This window comes from Rattus norvegicus, chromosome 16, assembly GCF_036323735.1.
Source record: "Rattus norvegicus strain BN/NHsdMcwi chromosome 16, GRCr8, whole genome shotgun sequence".
Lineage (NCBI taxonomy): Eukaryota > Metazoa > Chordata > Mammalia > Rodentia > Muridae > Rattus > Rattus norvegicus.
In genome coordinates, this window is record NC_086034.1 from 86906224 (window position 1) to 86922237 (window position 16014).

General features: G+C 44.8%; 1 protein-coding gene across 2 annotated transcripts in view; it reads left to right on the forward strand.

Annotated features, from left to right (window-relative positions):
* The window catches only part of Nalf1 (NALCN channel auxiliary factor 1), a 522611-nt gene that overhangs the window by 490684 nt on the left and 15913 nt on the right, over positions 1-16014 (forward strand). For both annotated transcript variants that reach the window (NM_001402489.1, NM_001402488.1), the window contains exon 2: positions 5216-5387. In NM_001402489.1, coding sequence (NP_001389418.1) covers positions 5216-5387 — 172 coding nt within the window. The remainder of the gene's footprint in view (positions 1-5215; positions 5388-16014) is intronic.

A 16014-nucleotide genomic window follows, 5' to 3' on the forward strand; every position in this document is an offset into this window, starting at 1 on the left:
GTGTACATGGGTAACACTTAATAGTAACTGATAACAGTTACTTCACCGGCCTCCACACTCTGCCCTTCTCTTATTCTCTCTACCCCAGTCACTCTTATTTCTGCTCTGGTCCCTTTGCCCAAACCACTCTCTACCACAGAACATCCTCCTCCTCTCTGTGAGCCCACAGGATGCTCACAGGATAAGGCTACAGAGCTCTGACTGTATGCTAGACTCTGTTTCCCTCAGAGCCTGGCTGATAAAATGGAGTAGTGAAATCAGCCAACCCTTCTGGATTCCTCTACCTGCAGCATGGAGGAAGAGGTCACTCTGGTTGGGCTCACCCACTGGGTATGTGAGAGGGAGAGACATCAGCAGCAAAGCCAGTGCCAGGCGAAATTGGAAATTTGTGGGCAGGAGACACACTTGTGAGAGATGAAGCCTTGTGATGTGCTAGAGTGTGGAAGTGGCAAGATGGGTTATCAGTCCTCGGAAAGGAGCAGGCCAGCCTCTGTCTTGGATTCTGTAGAACCTGGGGTAATAAAGAGGGGCAGGACAAAGGCTTTAGGTAGCTCAGTGCATGAGGTAGAGGGAGGGTCATTGTAAGAGTAGAAATAAGTATGTAGACTCCGTTACTGTGAGAACAGTTGAATCCTAAGAGTGGGCAGTTAGGCTGTATGCATGCTTACTTTGGGGGACGAGAAAGAGGCTCCAATAGACACTGTCAACAAGGATGGGCAAGTAAGGGATGAACAGGAAGCTCTAGGTGAAGAGGGCTGGACAGATCAAGACTCAAAGCCAAGATGCTATCATTTCAGGAATTTATTTACCTGCCCTTTGAACCTGGTCAGTGAGGGGTCAATTAAGAAACATGTGACTTCTGTGACTAGATATGACAGCAGAGGAATCAAGCAGCCAGGAAAGGATCAGGCCCCTGGAGGGGCCTGCTAGAGCCAAGTCAGAAGGGAGAAAGAGCGAGGAAAGACAACCAGAGACTAGACAGACAGACAGACTCAGAGCAGAATGACATTCTCTCAATAAGTAGGAGTGGTAAGAAACACAACTTTCTGTAAAAATTACAGAATTTCTCTTGAATGGAGCTAGAGACTGATAAACTCATTCTGAGTCTCTCTGTTCCCCACGCACACAGGTCACCCCGAGACCACACCTTTGCTATGTAAGCCAGTTGGGTGACTAGTTTTATGTCTGCCCTGTGGTCTCATGTTGGTGAACCCAAGATTGTCACACTCAGAGTAGCAGCCTGGCGTAGGGTGACCTCGTAACTTTGAGAACAATTCTGCCCCTGTATGACCCTGGGAGACATCTTGGCATAGAGACTGGATTGGATTGGATTGGGTAGGCTTAGAAATGAGGGATACACCATGGGAAGCTCTGAAAGGCAAGATTATCTCCTTTGGAATAGAGGATCCAAAGATATGACTCATCGAGAGCAGACAAAAGGTTAGTTGCATTTATTTACTTAATGTGTGTGTGTGTGTTTGTGCCTGTGTGTAGCGGGGGGTTTCTGTGTGTGTGTGTGTGTGTGTATGTGTGTGTATGTATGTGTGTGTATGTATGTGTGTGTATGTGTGTGTATGTGTGTGTATGTATGTGTGTATGTATGTGTATATGTGTGTGTATGTGTGTGTATGTATGTGTGTGTATGTGTGTGTATGTGTGTGTATGTATGTGTGTATGTATGTGTATATGTGTGTGTATGTGTGTGTATGTATGTGTGTGTATGTATGTGTGTATGTATGTGTATATGTGTGTGTATGTGTGTGTATGTATGTGTGTGTATGTATGTGTGTGTATGTGTGTGTATGTATATGTGTGTGTATGTATGTGTGTGTGTGTATGTGTGTGTGTGTGGGTGTGCTCACACACACTCCCTCATGTGTATGCCACACCTTCACATGGGAGTCAGAGGACACCTAGCAGAGTTAGCCTTCTTCTTCTACCATGTGGGAATCCTCTAGGGCTCATGGCCTCTTTCACCACAGGTACCAGACTAGGTCTACAGTGCAGGTCATGGGTTCCTTCCTAATGAGCCTTAAGCACAGTTGCTTGGTGATTCCAAGACAGAAGTTCCTTTCTGGGTATCCTGCCATTCTGACCCCACATTAAAAACGCTGAATAAATAAATAAAGCATCACCATGGGCACAGCCCACAGCCCACAGTCCACAGCCCACAGCCCACAGCCCACAGCCCACAGCAGCTCCCTGTGAAAGCAGAGATAGTTATTAGCACCCACCCCTTATCCCCTATCCTTGACGGCATAGTCTCAGGTTGATTCCATTCTTCCTAGAACAATATTCAGATTTTTGCTAGCACGTGCTTTGGTTTTTGTTTGTTCATGTGTTTTGTTTGACTTTTCAAGTCACCTTTCGCAAAATTATGAAATTGCCTTTTCTCCCAGGCAAATCTTTTTTGGTTAATGCTAGAACATTCTAGCAAATGTCCTCGGTGCTGGTGCTGCCTCTTTTCTCTCAAATATGTTTGCACGGGGAAAAGATAAATTCCTTCATTATATAAAACCATTCCTCTGCCTTAATCTCTCACGTTATGATAAAATATTTCTTCTCTGTGTTATGTTCCCTCCACTGATTCTCACCAGAAGCCTGGGAACTGAAATGTATTTCTCAGATGGGAGCTTTCTATGGCGTGTCCAAACATTCAGGCCTGTCGAAAACCGAAGGGCAGGGAAGCTGGCTGCTCGTGTGGCAGCTCACCACGGTGTGGGGAGCTCTCTTCTGCCTGCAGTCTGGTGATGAGAAAAGCCTGCTTCCGGCCACTGCTTAGGCAGAAACAAAACATCTGCAACGGAAATATGACCCAGTGAGAATAAAAATGGGTCCACCTCAGCTGGGTTGTGGCCAGGGGAAGGATGCAAAGGATACCCCCATGTCACAAAATGCTTCACTAAATGTCACCCCATGGTCTGTGGGTGGAGAGGGGACATATATGGTTATAACTTGACACTGAGACTTACAGATCCGAAGGAATATAAAAGCTGCCTGAGGGTATAGCTCAGTTGGTAACATGCTTGCCTAACATGCACAAGGCCCTGGGTTCTATCCCCGGCACAGCACAACTGGGTATGCTGCCATGCTGCAAGTCCAGAGACATGGAGACGAGGGGATCATCCTTGATAATACAGTGATTTCAAGGCCAGCCTGACATTCTGTCTTAAGTTTAAAAAAAAAAAAAAAAAGAGGTTGACAGCCAGTTGAGCAGGACTGGAAACAGATCGTACAGTGGTGACTATGGGATACCTGGGGTGTTTTAGCATGTGTAGGAATAGTTCTTCAAGTAAAACAAACCACTGTAGTCTTTAGAGTCCCAGAAATATGTAATGAGGGCTTTCTTTAGCATGCGGTTTTATCCTTAGCCAGTATATACAAACATGTCCACTTGCTTCTAACACCTAGCAAAGGGACCTAAGCCAGAAATCACAAAGTGGCTCGAATAGGGCACTCAGACACCACCGCTCCACTGACACCATAAATGCTGTACCCGTGTCAGATTTTGTCACACTTGGTTAGGTTGGTCAAAAAGCATCTACCACCAAAGCTTTACCCCAAAGCCCAGTTCAGACATCACTTCTCCTTTTCTTCTTCTGAAACTAATGTTTCTGTCCCTTTGTCTGTGGCACTAGCTGGTCTACCCGGACACCTACCACCCTGGGAACCCACGTCCTACCTGGACTTCCCAGCTGAAAGACAAGGTTTCTCAGCAGTCTCCTTAGTCATTGTTATGTTAGGAGTCACCCAAAACCCCACGCAAACAGGCATAAGGTGACCAGAATGATGGTGGATCATTATTGACTACTAGAAAAGCTACTTGTATCATCTATATTTATTAATGGACCTCATATTCATTTTTTGCCACCTTTAGAGACTTTCTATTCAAAGAATAAAACTTAAATCTTTATGAAACTGACAAGAGATTGTAAGATAACCCCAGAACAAACGATCAGCTTATAATAAATGATGGATGAGGTATGTGAGGCAAGTCGTTTACAGCTGTCTGAAAACCCTGTTGTGGGCCGTATGCTTTTGAAAGCATTTTCTGACCAAGCACAGCATAACCATTTAAGACAAAAGTTGGGAAATCTACATATTTGGGCTTCAAGTTCTGAAAATTCCCATTTACGTACATACATACTAGTCTTGAGAAAGACGTGATCAGTCAATATATTCTAAATGTATGCTGAGAATCGGGGCTGAAAAAAAAATAGTAACCCGCTTGGGAAAAATACGTAAGTTTGTTAATTACTTTTCATTTTCATTCTGTTTTATGTTTTCTTCATGCACATTTATTGCTAAGCCGTCTGCTTTTCAAGGTAGTATGTGATGGATGAAATGTTAACTTAATAGGACTATTTACCCCTGGAAACGAGCAGAATCTCGTTCCTAAAGACCTGGAAAGAAACTGAATTTCACTGATCTATGCTGCTTTGTGCTTTGTTTAAATTCAGACTTAGTTTATTTCACATTGCGGGGCGGGGGTGAATCGTCAATGCCTACTTCTCCCATAATCACACAGAGAAAGATCAGTGAAATCCACACGCCCTTAAAGCTCATCAATGCTTAGCAAAGACAGATTGCACTGGGTCAAAGGTCAACTGCTGGACACTGGTGGAGGGACCATTCTTCTAATCAAACGGAGCAGGTTACGTCTGATCTGTACTGAGTGTTTTCCGTTTTCGGTGAGGTTTTCAGTGCAGTCCCTGTGAGTCACGGATGCAAACACCCATTTCATGTTGCTGTGTGCAGTGAGGAAAGCAAGCTGCAACCAGCCCACGTGCTTTTTGCACCCTTGCAGGAGTCCTTGCAAAGCGCTTCGCGCGCGCCATCTAGTGCCCAATCGAGGTACGAGAGGTGGGAAAACTAGGGAAGCAACTGGATCTCCCTGGCCACTGCACTGAATTACATTATCCTCTGGGGGCGCGGTGGAGGGGGGGTGATTTGTTTTATATATCACTGGATCCTGAAAACCTTCGAATCTGCTGAGGTCCACCGTTTTCCAACAGTGCTTTATATTAAATACCTTTTCCATTCTCCATAGGCAGGTACTCATTAGCAGCATTCTTAACGCGTGGCGCTGTAAACAACACTACCCCAGAGTTGTCTATGACCCATGAAGCATGCTCTCCCAGCCCAGCCGCATCCTTACAAGAGACCTGTGTAGCATTCCCTCCACATCTCTGATTCTTCTCTCTTTGCTTTTCAGATTGTCTACAAAGCCTGGCTCTGCTCCCAGTATTTTGAAGTCACACAGTTTAACTGCAGAAAGACCATTCCTTGCAAGCAATATTGTTTGGAGGTGCAGACGAGGTGTCCGTTCATATTGCCCGACAATGACGAAGTCATTTACGGAGGCCTCTCCAGCTTCATCTGCACAGGTACAGGTTGGGTGGGGCCCTCCTTTGATCTCCATCGATTTGTTGTTTCCTTCGGTTCCCCTAGCCTTGAGACTGCACAAAGGTATTTTTATGTGGCCTCCTGAGATCTGAAAATCCCCTCAAACTGGTTTAAACAAGGGCCGATGTCGCCACCACAGAGCTGTGCTGCAACTGAGGCTCTCTGTGAATGTGTCCTGAGGATAGTTGCAGGGGAAAGGGGGAAATATTAACAACTCCTGTGTATCTTGTGATAAATGTTTTCACTTTATCCAATCAGTATGAAGACAAAAAGAAATGTCAGCCTGGGTCACAAAGGGCACATTGGTGCATAAGGGGCCAGGACAGGTGATTTTTATGTTTTTTGATAACAAATCTCCCTTTTTGGTAAAGAACTGAGACAGGCAGGATGTCAACAGCAGCTCTGGTGTCCAGAAATCCATGAGCGCTATGTAAGTTTAGGCAGATAGAGAATACAGGGTCAAAGCTAAGAACAGACTCACCTGACAGGCCATCAGTGGGGAGAGCACCTTTACAGCACTCTGCTGATGCTCTGGAATTCACAGGGGGAGGGAAGACCCAAATTTTAAAATCAATTTACTCGATTTATAGCATGCTTAACTATTGAATTTTAAACATAAAAATAAGTCTGGGGAAACAAGAAAATTCTCTGTGTATATTGGGCTTTTAAAAGCTCCACTAATAATCTCAGGGTCATGGGTTCGAGCCCCACGTTAGGCGCAAGTGGTTTTGGTAACAATCCAATCTTATATCATTACAGCATAATGTGTCACTATAAAAGCTCCACTAAATGCTGGCTGACCAATTCAGTCAGCCATGTGACTGAATGCATCGGCTGTAAGTCCTGAATTCCAGAGTTCAGTGTCTGGGCCAGAACCCAGTTGTCCATGCTGTCTTCTGACCTCTACATGCATGCTGTGGTACATTCATACACACATACAAAATAAATAAAGATAAATGAATATAATAAAAAGGTAAGGGTCTAGAGAGATAGTTCAGCAGTTAAGAACACTTGTTTATGCAGAGGACCATGGGTTGTTTCCCAGCACACACATGGTGGCTCACAACTATCTATAACTCTGCTCCCGGGGAATCCAATGCCTGCTTCTGACCTCTGCTGTACAAGGTGTGCATGGGTGCACAGAAATACATGCAGACAAAACACCATATACCATAAATAGATAAAATAAGGACAAGTTGAAATGTTCACTGTGACTGTGTATCCAGTGGTTATCGCTCATTGTAACAATGTATCGAGTGGTGTACAGGCCCTCACTGTTCAGTGTAACAAACTATCAAGATATAGTGAGTGCCCTGAGAGCCAGCCCTGAGGAACAGCAGGGCATTACTCCTATCACACAACCTGGCTTTTCACTGGTGAATCATAGGAACTGTCGCCAGCCCAGGACACCATACATGCTGTAAGGATATAGATGAGGGAAAAGTACAGGGTTGGCAAGAGGAGAGAGCAGGGTCAGGGGCAGGGGGAAGGGGCTGGCTGGGATGAAGAAGAGGAGAGAGCTGGGTACAGGGAGAGGGATTGGGATAAAGAAGGAGAGGAGAGTGTGAAAGAAGGGGAAAGAGGAATATGAAGGGTAGAATTAAGAAGGGATAGCAAGAAGAGGAAGAAGAGAGAAGAGAGCAAAAGAAGAAGGGGAAGGAAGGATTCAAGGGGAAAGGAGGTGCTAAGTAAAGAAAGAGAAGGAAACATTCTCAGAAGGATGAATGAAAAAGAAAAAAATATTATTTCACCAGAAATTATGTTGACCTTCCCATAGATGTTTCCATAACTGACTGTAAAAAAATGAAAGCATGCGTCTAAAAGTCTAAACTTCAAGGGAACTGTGCAGCATGCCCCCATGGCATGTGGTTCTTCCAGACTGGTCAGCAGGGCCCCCACCAAGAACCCAGAAGACAAAAGCCCTAAGGAAGATTTGCAGTTCATGACCTTCATCATCGTTTAGCGTCTACCTGTGTTTGCAGAGTTCTTCTCTCTAGATGCTTTCAAGGCTACTGGGACACAAAGGGCTAGCACAAGTGTCTTCTGCACCCAAAGGCTTATGGGCAACTTGGATTTTAGCTGTTATAGGTTTTGTAAAATCTGCGTGTGTGTAGTTATAGTGACATCTCTAAGGAAAGGTGACAGAAAGAGAAATCTGTCACTTGCCCAGAAGACAATGCCAGCTCCATGAGGACTTCAGAGTCACCTGGTGCCTGTCTGTGGATGGCTTTCTGTGGGCTTTGTGACCCTTATGCTACTAAGCTCAGAGCTCTAAAGTTGGATTTTTGTGAACTTACACAGCAGGAAGAGTCATGGCTCTCTTCTGGGGTGGGACAAGGCTTTGGGGAAGACTGTGTCCAGGCTGTCATCCGTACCCGAGGTTGCAGAGTTCAAATTGAGTTGCATAGCAGGAGCTTTGCTGAATTGATTTGCTCACCTTGCTATCTGGCAGTGTGACTGAGAGTTCTAGACACTACCAAAAACAGACTGCATCTCAGGAAAAGCAAGAAACCTAGACCGCTACAGAAGCTCAATGAGCCCAGGCTGGACTTCCTTCTGGAAGAGCAGCCTGCTGGAACTCTTCCCAAGACAGCTCAAATGCTTGCCGAACCCCCATGCTGACAAGGACATAGAGCCACATGCCACCTTGGAGTGAATGTGAGTCAGTCAGATTCCTCTATATGCTGTGAGAGAAAGGTTTTCTAAACTCAGAAGAGAACAAGCTCAACAGAGAGGTGATGCATGACCTCCTTCCTGTGGCCGAAGGTTTGTCATGGCCACCTGGATGGTCCCTCACAGCAGACATACAGGAAGACATATAGCACAGGGCCCAGGACAAGCATTAAACAAGCCTGTCTATAAAATGAATCTACCATCCAAGTTGGTCAGAACTTTTGCTCCTTCATTCCGGTCTTTAGAAACAAAAGTAGTAAATAAGGTTATTTTAACCCATAGATTGAAAACTACAGACATGTATCATTAAGAATTAAAAGAATCTAAGTTCTGCTCACAAGATGGCACTCGGACCTAGCACCGTTATTAGACTAAGAACAGGAGACTGGGCAGGCCACCGATGCTGGAAGAACCCACCACCATCACTCTGACGAATGGACATTGTATTAAATAGAATCCTGGTGGTTAATCATTACACCTGCAGTTAGTGGTGCTCTCAACCCTCACCAGGGAGCTTCTATTTGCAGTTAACACAGAGATCCACAACCAGCCAAGGTGCAGAGAACAGGAGACTGGGGAATGCTCAGCCGTAAACACACACACACACACACACACACACACACGCAGACACACATACACACTCATACACACTCATATACACACACATATACACACACGCAGACACACATACACACTCATACACACACTCACATACTGATACACACAATCACACACACTCATATACACACATACACACACTCACACATACATACACACTCATACACACACATATACACACACAGACACACATACACACTCATACACACACTCACATACTGATACACACATACACACACTCACACACACATACACACTCATACACGCGCACACACATATACACACTCACACACATACACACATACACACTCATACACGCACACACACACACACACACACACACACACACACACACTGCTCGAGAATCACAGCAGAAGAGGAGGCAGAAAGATTATAAAAGCCAGAGTTTGTAGATGACTAAGGAGGAATAGTGTTTTGGGGAGTAACTAGCAGCTTCTGTCACATCGTGTGCAAGAACATGCAAGCTTAAACCAAATAAAGTCAGAGCATGCAGAGAGAGGGTGAGCACAAAGTCCCAGCCCCAGTTGAGGAGCTACAGCTGGTTGATAGCTTCTAGGGGACAGAGAGTTCGATTTCTTTAGTGTGTGTCTCCTGGTTAGACAACCATACTCCAATGGAAGGGCAACAGAAATTGGGCTTGATTGGTTCATTAAATGAAGGACACAGAGCTGGGCAGGCAGGGTCTAGAAGTATGTGAAAGGAGCTATAGGAGTTGATATGATCAGAGTATATTGGCAAGATTCTCAAATAAGTAGAGAGAGGAAGACGGGGGAAGGGAAGGGGAGGGAAAGGGGGAGGGGGAGGGGAAGGGGAGGAGAAGGGGGGAGGGAGGGAAAGAGAGAGAGAGAGAGAGAGAGAGAGAGAGATTGAGAGAGAGAGGAATGCTGATGTAAGTGGTTTTCTCTGGTCTCTACAAGGAAGGCCTCTCTAAACCTCCAAACTGTGAGAACTACTGGTATCCATCGAGCCCTTGACTTTATGTGCCCCTTTCTGGATGATACTGAGGGACCCATTCAGCCCAGGACTGTTACTGAAAGGCAGCAGGATGGTGACCCAGACTGTTGAGGAGCCCTCCAGTTCCCTTAGACATCGGTGGAGGCTTCCGATTTCTTTAACCACAGACATGGTAGAGCTCGGGCCCGTGGCTAGTGAAATGTCAATAGTTTCAAAACGTAAAATTTCTCAAAAGGATGATGAGGTATTTAGAATGAAATCCAACATTTTAGCACATGTCTGCTCCCATGTTTTGTTTTGAGGTGTAGTCTCATACGGCTCTGGCTAGCTTTGCATTCCTTCCATGGTTGAAGGTGGTCTTGAACTCCCATCCTCCTGCCTCCATCTCCTACATACTGGATTACAGGACACTGGGAATCAAATGCAGAGCCTGGAGCACGCTAGGCTACCTGACCTTCATCCTCACCCCTGCTCCATCATTCCTTTGGTGCTTACAAAACTTAGACATGTCCTGAACTTTAGCTCTCAAAAGTAATGCTTTGATCATCTACAGAATGACCTGACCCTGTTTAAGCCAGAGATTTGTGTTTTAAGAGTTAAGAAAACCTGTCCCCGTCCATTGTGGTAAAGCGTCCAATTCAGTGTGTTGCACGCATGCCCCAATCTTCTGACCATGACACGAGGGCTTCTACTTGTGTTTAATTTTGCTTTGGGAGAAAGGTGGACGATGAACTGAGATGCCTCTTAATTCAGCAAAACTGACATGACCGCAGGAGCATTTGAGGAGTAATTAAGAAGTTCTGGGTGTAGGAAGCGCAAGGCCCTGGGTTCGGTCCCCAGCTCTGAAAAAAAGAGCCAAAAAAAAAAGAAGTTCCGGGTGTTATCAGGGCAGACAGTCATTCGGTGCTGGGGCGGTTGAATCTCAGTTATTCACCATTAGTTTTGCTGTGGATCCCATCACACACTGCCCTGTTAGGGTCTGTGGACTCTGTGACCAGAGTCTCACCGGTGACCCAGCCTCTGCTGTAGTAATTACAGTGTTTCCTTCTCTGCTCCGCCCCGCCCCCACCTCCTCACCGGGGTCCAGGGCTTCTAGAGCAATCCTTGATTGCTTACAGGCACTAGAGAGCTGAGATTAAGGAGACAGACGCAGTAGAGTACCACAGCTGTGGGTGCTATGGTAACAAACATGGGAAATTACCCTTTGATTGATGGATAAAATAGGCCTGATGTCATTTGCTGCTCCAAAATCCCAAGAACAAAAGTAGAAGTTGGTCCTTTGGGGGTTACTGACAACGAAGATAAAACATATTTTGAGAATTCCGTGTAAATTCTGCATCCCATTCTTTTAGCTGTGACAAGGATAGGGTTATGTTTCTGCCTCTGGGGAAAACACCGTAGGCTGCTTTTGTTCCGCCCTTGCCTGCTGGGTTAGGTAAAGCGGTGGATGGTGCCGCCTCGCGGCAGGTACGTGCTACTGCAGGGCATCTGAATGGCATATAGGAAAGCCAATAATCACACACATGCACACTCACGCTCACACACTACACACACTCACACACACACACACACACACACACAGATCATGTATACCATTCTCATTAAAGGAGTAATATAGTAGAAAACACGCTTTCTACAGATTTTAGTGTGAGTATCTCAGTCACTTTCTATTTCCACATTTAAAGTGTATGCACGTTTGTTTAAGTATTTTTTTTCCAAACTTAATTCTGGAGAAAAGAATCCAAGTAATTTGTAGAAGACCAAAAACTTAATAATATTATGAACCCTGAAGTCAAAAGACAAATTTGAAGAAGTAAGATATTTCCAGAATAAAATGAAAAAAACAAAACAAAATGAAAAGAAACAAACCAACAACAGGTTGCAAAATAAAGTGTGGAGAACTCGTGGCCACTGCATGGTTGTGCTAGCTCCTTTCCGTAGAACCTGGTGCTTACAGGTGTCTGACAGTTCCAGTTCAGATCCTTCCTACTGATGACTGGTTTTTGTCTTCTGCCTTCAAACATCTGCTTTTGGCAAGGGGTCACATCACGGGGAACAAGATTTAGGATGTCTAAATCCTTCCAGTATCCGTGGGTTTTGGAAATGTGTGTCCACTGTAAGACCCCTTTCTTTTTACAGTTAGTGAATGTCCTTAAGCTCGGAAGAGTTTCCCCTCAGACAGACACACACCCCAGCCCAATCTAATGGCTTCAGGGAGATGACATCACTGCAGTGGAGGCTGGGGATTTCCCCCACTTGTCTGTTGAAGACCAGAGGGCACGGACTGAGGTATATCCTGTGTGGTGACGGAGAGCCCAGGGGAGCTTGGGCGAGCCCAGGGGAGCCTGGGCACACTCACAAGGCTCCAGATTTGTAGGTGGCGGTCTGCTACCCTCCACAAGCTGGCTGCTCCCCACAGCTTGGGGGAGATTCTGACACGCCTCCGGGGAACCTTCTGCTTCGGATCCTACAGCATGGGTGATTTAAATGGAGGAATTAAATCAAAAGGCATAGACTGGGAGAGTAGAAGAACTGGAGCCTGGAACACTGGCAGGAACTGGAGTCAAGCTATTCCCAAGAAGAGCTGAATCACAGGGACCCAGAGGTCACTGCTCCAGGTCAGCGAGGCTATGTTCAGAGCCATGAGGGGACATGCGAGAACAGTGGTCGGTACCTTTGAGGAGGATTTACTGATGACATCATGCCTCAGCCACCCTTTAACCTTGCAAAGAACTGACATTGTCTGTAGCTGGCAGCCATGGGCATCCGTGTGGAGACTCTAGAAGAGCTAGCTTTGTTGGGCTGGTCTGCTGAGTATAGGGTTTTCAGACTAGGAGAGATAGTGTCGTAAGCCAGGTTTAATGGGGCAGAGAGACTTCATTCCCTTAGTGCTTGACTCACTTGTGCTGTAGAAGACTTTGTGAAGAGTTGATTCCCAGCCTGTAGGTGCTGCAGACTGAACTTGCTTGATCACAGCTATCATCACACACAAGTAATAAAGCCAATCATCAGCAGGACAAGTCTGGGTCACCTGGTCCATCTGGTATACCATTTCTTAAACCACGGGATACATCGCCGTATGTGGGACCATGAAAAACCAGCAAAAGTAAAAGGTTTCTGAATACAATCACCCCCAGAACAATCCAAAAGCAATTGTGAAATGAATTCCAGCTATTGCCCTCAGAGCTCACCTGTCTTGTGTTGTAACTCCAAAGAGCATGCAGCAGCACACAGTAGGACTGCACTCTCCACTCTGTACCATCAACCAAACCTGCTGAAAACTGAGGCTCACATGGGAGACTGTAATATGCTATGAATTTCAGTGTTTTTTTTTTTTTGCACGAAGTTTTCTGTTCTTATAGAGGCATGATGGCTTGGTTACAGAAGAGAAAAACTTTAAAGGTTTTCCACCATCATTTCTCAATATACCAATATCAATCATATATATATATGTATATATATATATATGTATGTGTGTGTATGTATATATATATATGTATATATTTGTGTATATATGTGTGTGGATAGATAGATAGATAGATAGATAGATAGATAGATAGATAGATAGGGTGGTTTTGTTTTGTAACACTTGGTTGTAGAAATTGCTATTTGAGGTATCAACTTTAGTTCCAGAAAAAATTACCAGAATAATTATGGCTTCATGGCTTCAGATGAGGGCAAAATTTCCATAGATTTCTGAAATGGGCCTTAAACTGCTCTGTCACTTTGTACTAAAGATTTTTTGCAATGTGACATTTTCAGAATTGTGACTGTAGAATTAAAATCTCGATCAGCTCTGGGAAATATTGGAGACGTTGCACCTTGCAGTATGAAATATTCACCCAATTCAATTCTTTATGCAAAAAATAAATAAGCACATCTACCCCAACAGTGTAAATATTTGCTTTGCAAAAAAAGAAAATGTGTAGAATAAAAGGGATCACACTGGGAAGTGTTTAAGAATCTTTGTCTAGTCTGAGATTGCCTTTCCCAGTCTGTTACTGCAAAAGCAAGAGTAAGTCCAAATGTCACAACTACTGGTCCAGCGTTCATATCGTTAGTGGGATAGAACTGCCAGTGAGCCAACTTGAAACCAGCTCCTGAGAAGTGTCTCTAGTGTTCGGTAAGACAGAGCTTCTCCGTGTGCTCACAGGACTGGAAGCCCATGGTTCTCACCTCTTCACTTCAGGTTGACGGGATTCACAAACACTCCATGGCCCCCCACACCACACATCACATCAAAAAACAGATGCTACAAGTATTGTGCAACATGGACTAGTTTGACACAGAAGTTCTTTATTGATTATTTGGGAATCTTACATCATGAACCCCAATCATACTCACTTCTCAGTCCTCCCAGGACCACTCCCTTCCCCGCCCCAATAAAAAGAGAAGAAAAGAAAAACCAGTCCAGTCTGTTGCCCAAACACTCACCAGAGCATGGTCAAACTCCAAGTGGCCAGCCCTTTAAAGAAGACTGAATCCTTCCCCACCTACACCCCCTGCCAGAAGCTATCAGTGGTGGAGAGCTACACTTCAGCATCCATATCACAACCTTTAAGAGGTCTCTTCAGTTTCCTGTCTAGGCTATTACTTTTGGTGGGGGAGGGCTGGTAGGACTTGTGGCACAGCCTCCCGTGAATCTTCGGTCATCAATACCATGACAAAATTAGCCTCTTCACTCTTTACAGGCAGTGGGTGCATAAGTCATGGCAGTGCTGCTACCCAGGGCCATGTCTGGGTCTGTGGTCCTGCTGCAGATGGGGGCTGCGTTGATGTCTGTGGCCCACGTTACTGCCAAAGGCCATGCAGATGCCTGTAGTCTGTGCTGTCAGGAAGCCATGTTGATGTGTGTGGGCCATGCTGTGGCTAGGAAGCTATGTTGATGGACTTTTTTTTTTCCTCTTAGGTTAAATAAAGACCAAGACTGTCTAGCTCTCTGTTCCTAGAAAGGCATGTGGTCAGATGGCCAGCTCTGTTAGACAGATGGAAAGTGAGATTTTTCAGATCCCACCCTCTGCTTCTCCCACATTTCCTGGCTCTTGCCCCATCCCCTGTCATCCCTCTCTCTCTCTCTCTCTCTCTCTCTCTCTCTCTCTCTCTCTCTCTCTCACACACACACACACACACACACACACACACACACACAGATACATAAATACATAGATGTATTAGTTATATCACTGTCAAAAGTCAGACAAAGCTTTCTATACTTGTCTCTAAATATTGCTGTGAATCTGACTGACCTTAGTCTATGTATTATAACCCCCATATATAATATATATAATATATATTATATATTAATTATATATTATAGCAACTTGTAACTAATGCATTATAAAATTCTAATGTATAATTCATATAGGCACATAATTTAAGTTGTACATCTGACACAGAACTCAGGTAAATGCAAGGTGAAATGTTTATTTTAAAATAAACTTTAATTCTGAGTCTATGAGTTAGAATTTCAACATAATGAACACAGTGTGTGTGAGTCTGCGTATATGTGTGTGCATGGGTGTATGTATATGTGTATGTCTGTGTAATATGCACGCATGTATTGCATGTTTGCCTGTATGTGCATGTGCACACATGTGTGTATGTGTGTATATGCATTGTGCATTCATGTATTGTACCTGTATAGTTTTATGTATATGTAGTGTTCATACATGTATCTTGCATATGTGTGTATGTGTAGTGTGCATACATGTATCTACTTGTATCGAGTGTGTGCGCGCACACGCACGTGTGTGCGTGTGTGTGTGTGTGTGTGTGTGTGTGTGTGTGTGTGTGGTGAATACCTGTATCCCCTGAGCTAAGGAGAATCTTGTAAAATACAGAGATGGTGTGAGTTCTGGTAGGTGAGGCAAAGGCAGGTTACTCACTGACTCAAGAGAAAACTATCTCCACAGACAGTCATACCTAGGGACATTGAATTTAGGGCTTAGGCGTGTGAGTCTTAGGGGCACTGTTCAGAACTCAGACATGTATTTGAAAGGAGGGAATTTGAGCACACCTACACATCATGAAGAAAACAGTGTGAAGAAGACTTGTGTAAAAGATAGCCTCTGGTATGGCGAGACCAACCACCCACTACCTCCAGGAATGACTAACAACACTGTCAGCTGCACTCCAGCCCCATATGAGAGAGCAGTAGCTTCTTCTTCAAGCCAGGAGATGAGGAAACCCAGGGCTTCTGTGTCTATGAAACCTGTTGCCCACTCCCGCTGATTAGTCAAGGAGTAATGGCTTGCAAAATTGAAGCAAAACAGAGACTTTCAACATACCCTTCAAAAATTCACCCAGATTACAGGGCAGGGAGCATCAAGGTGATTATAGGAG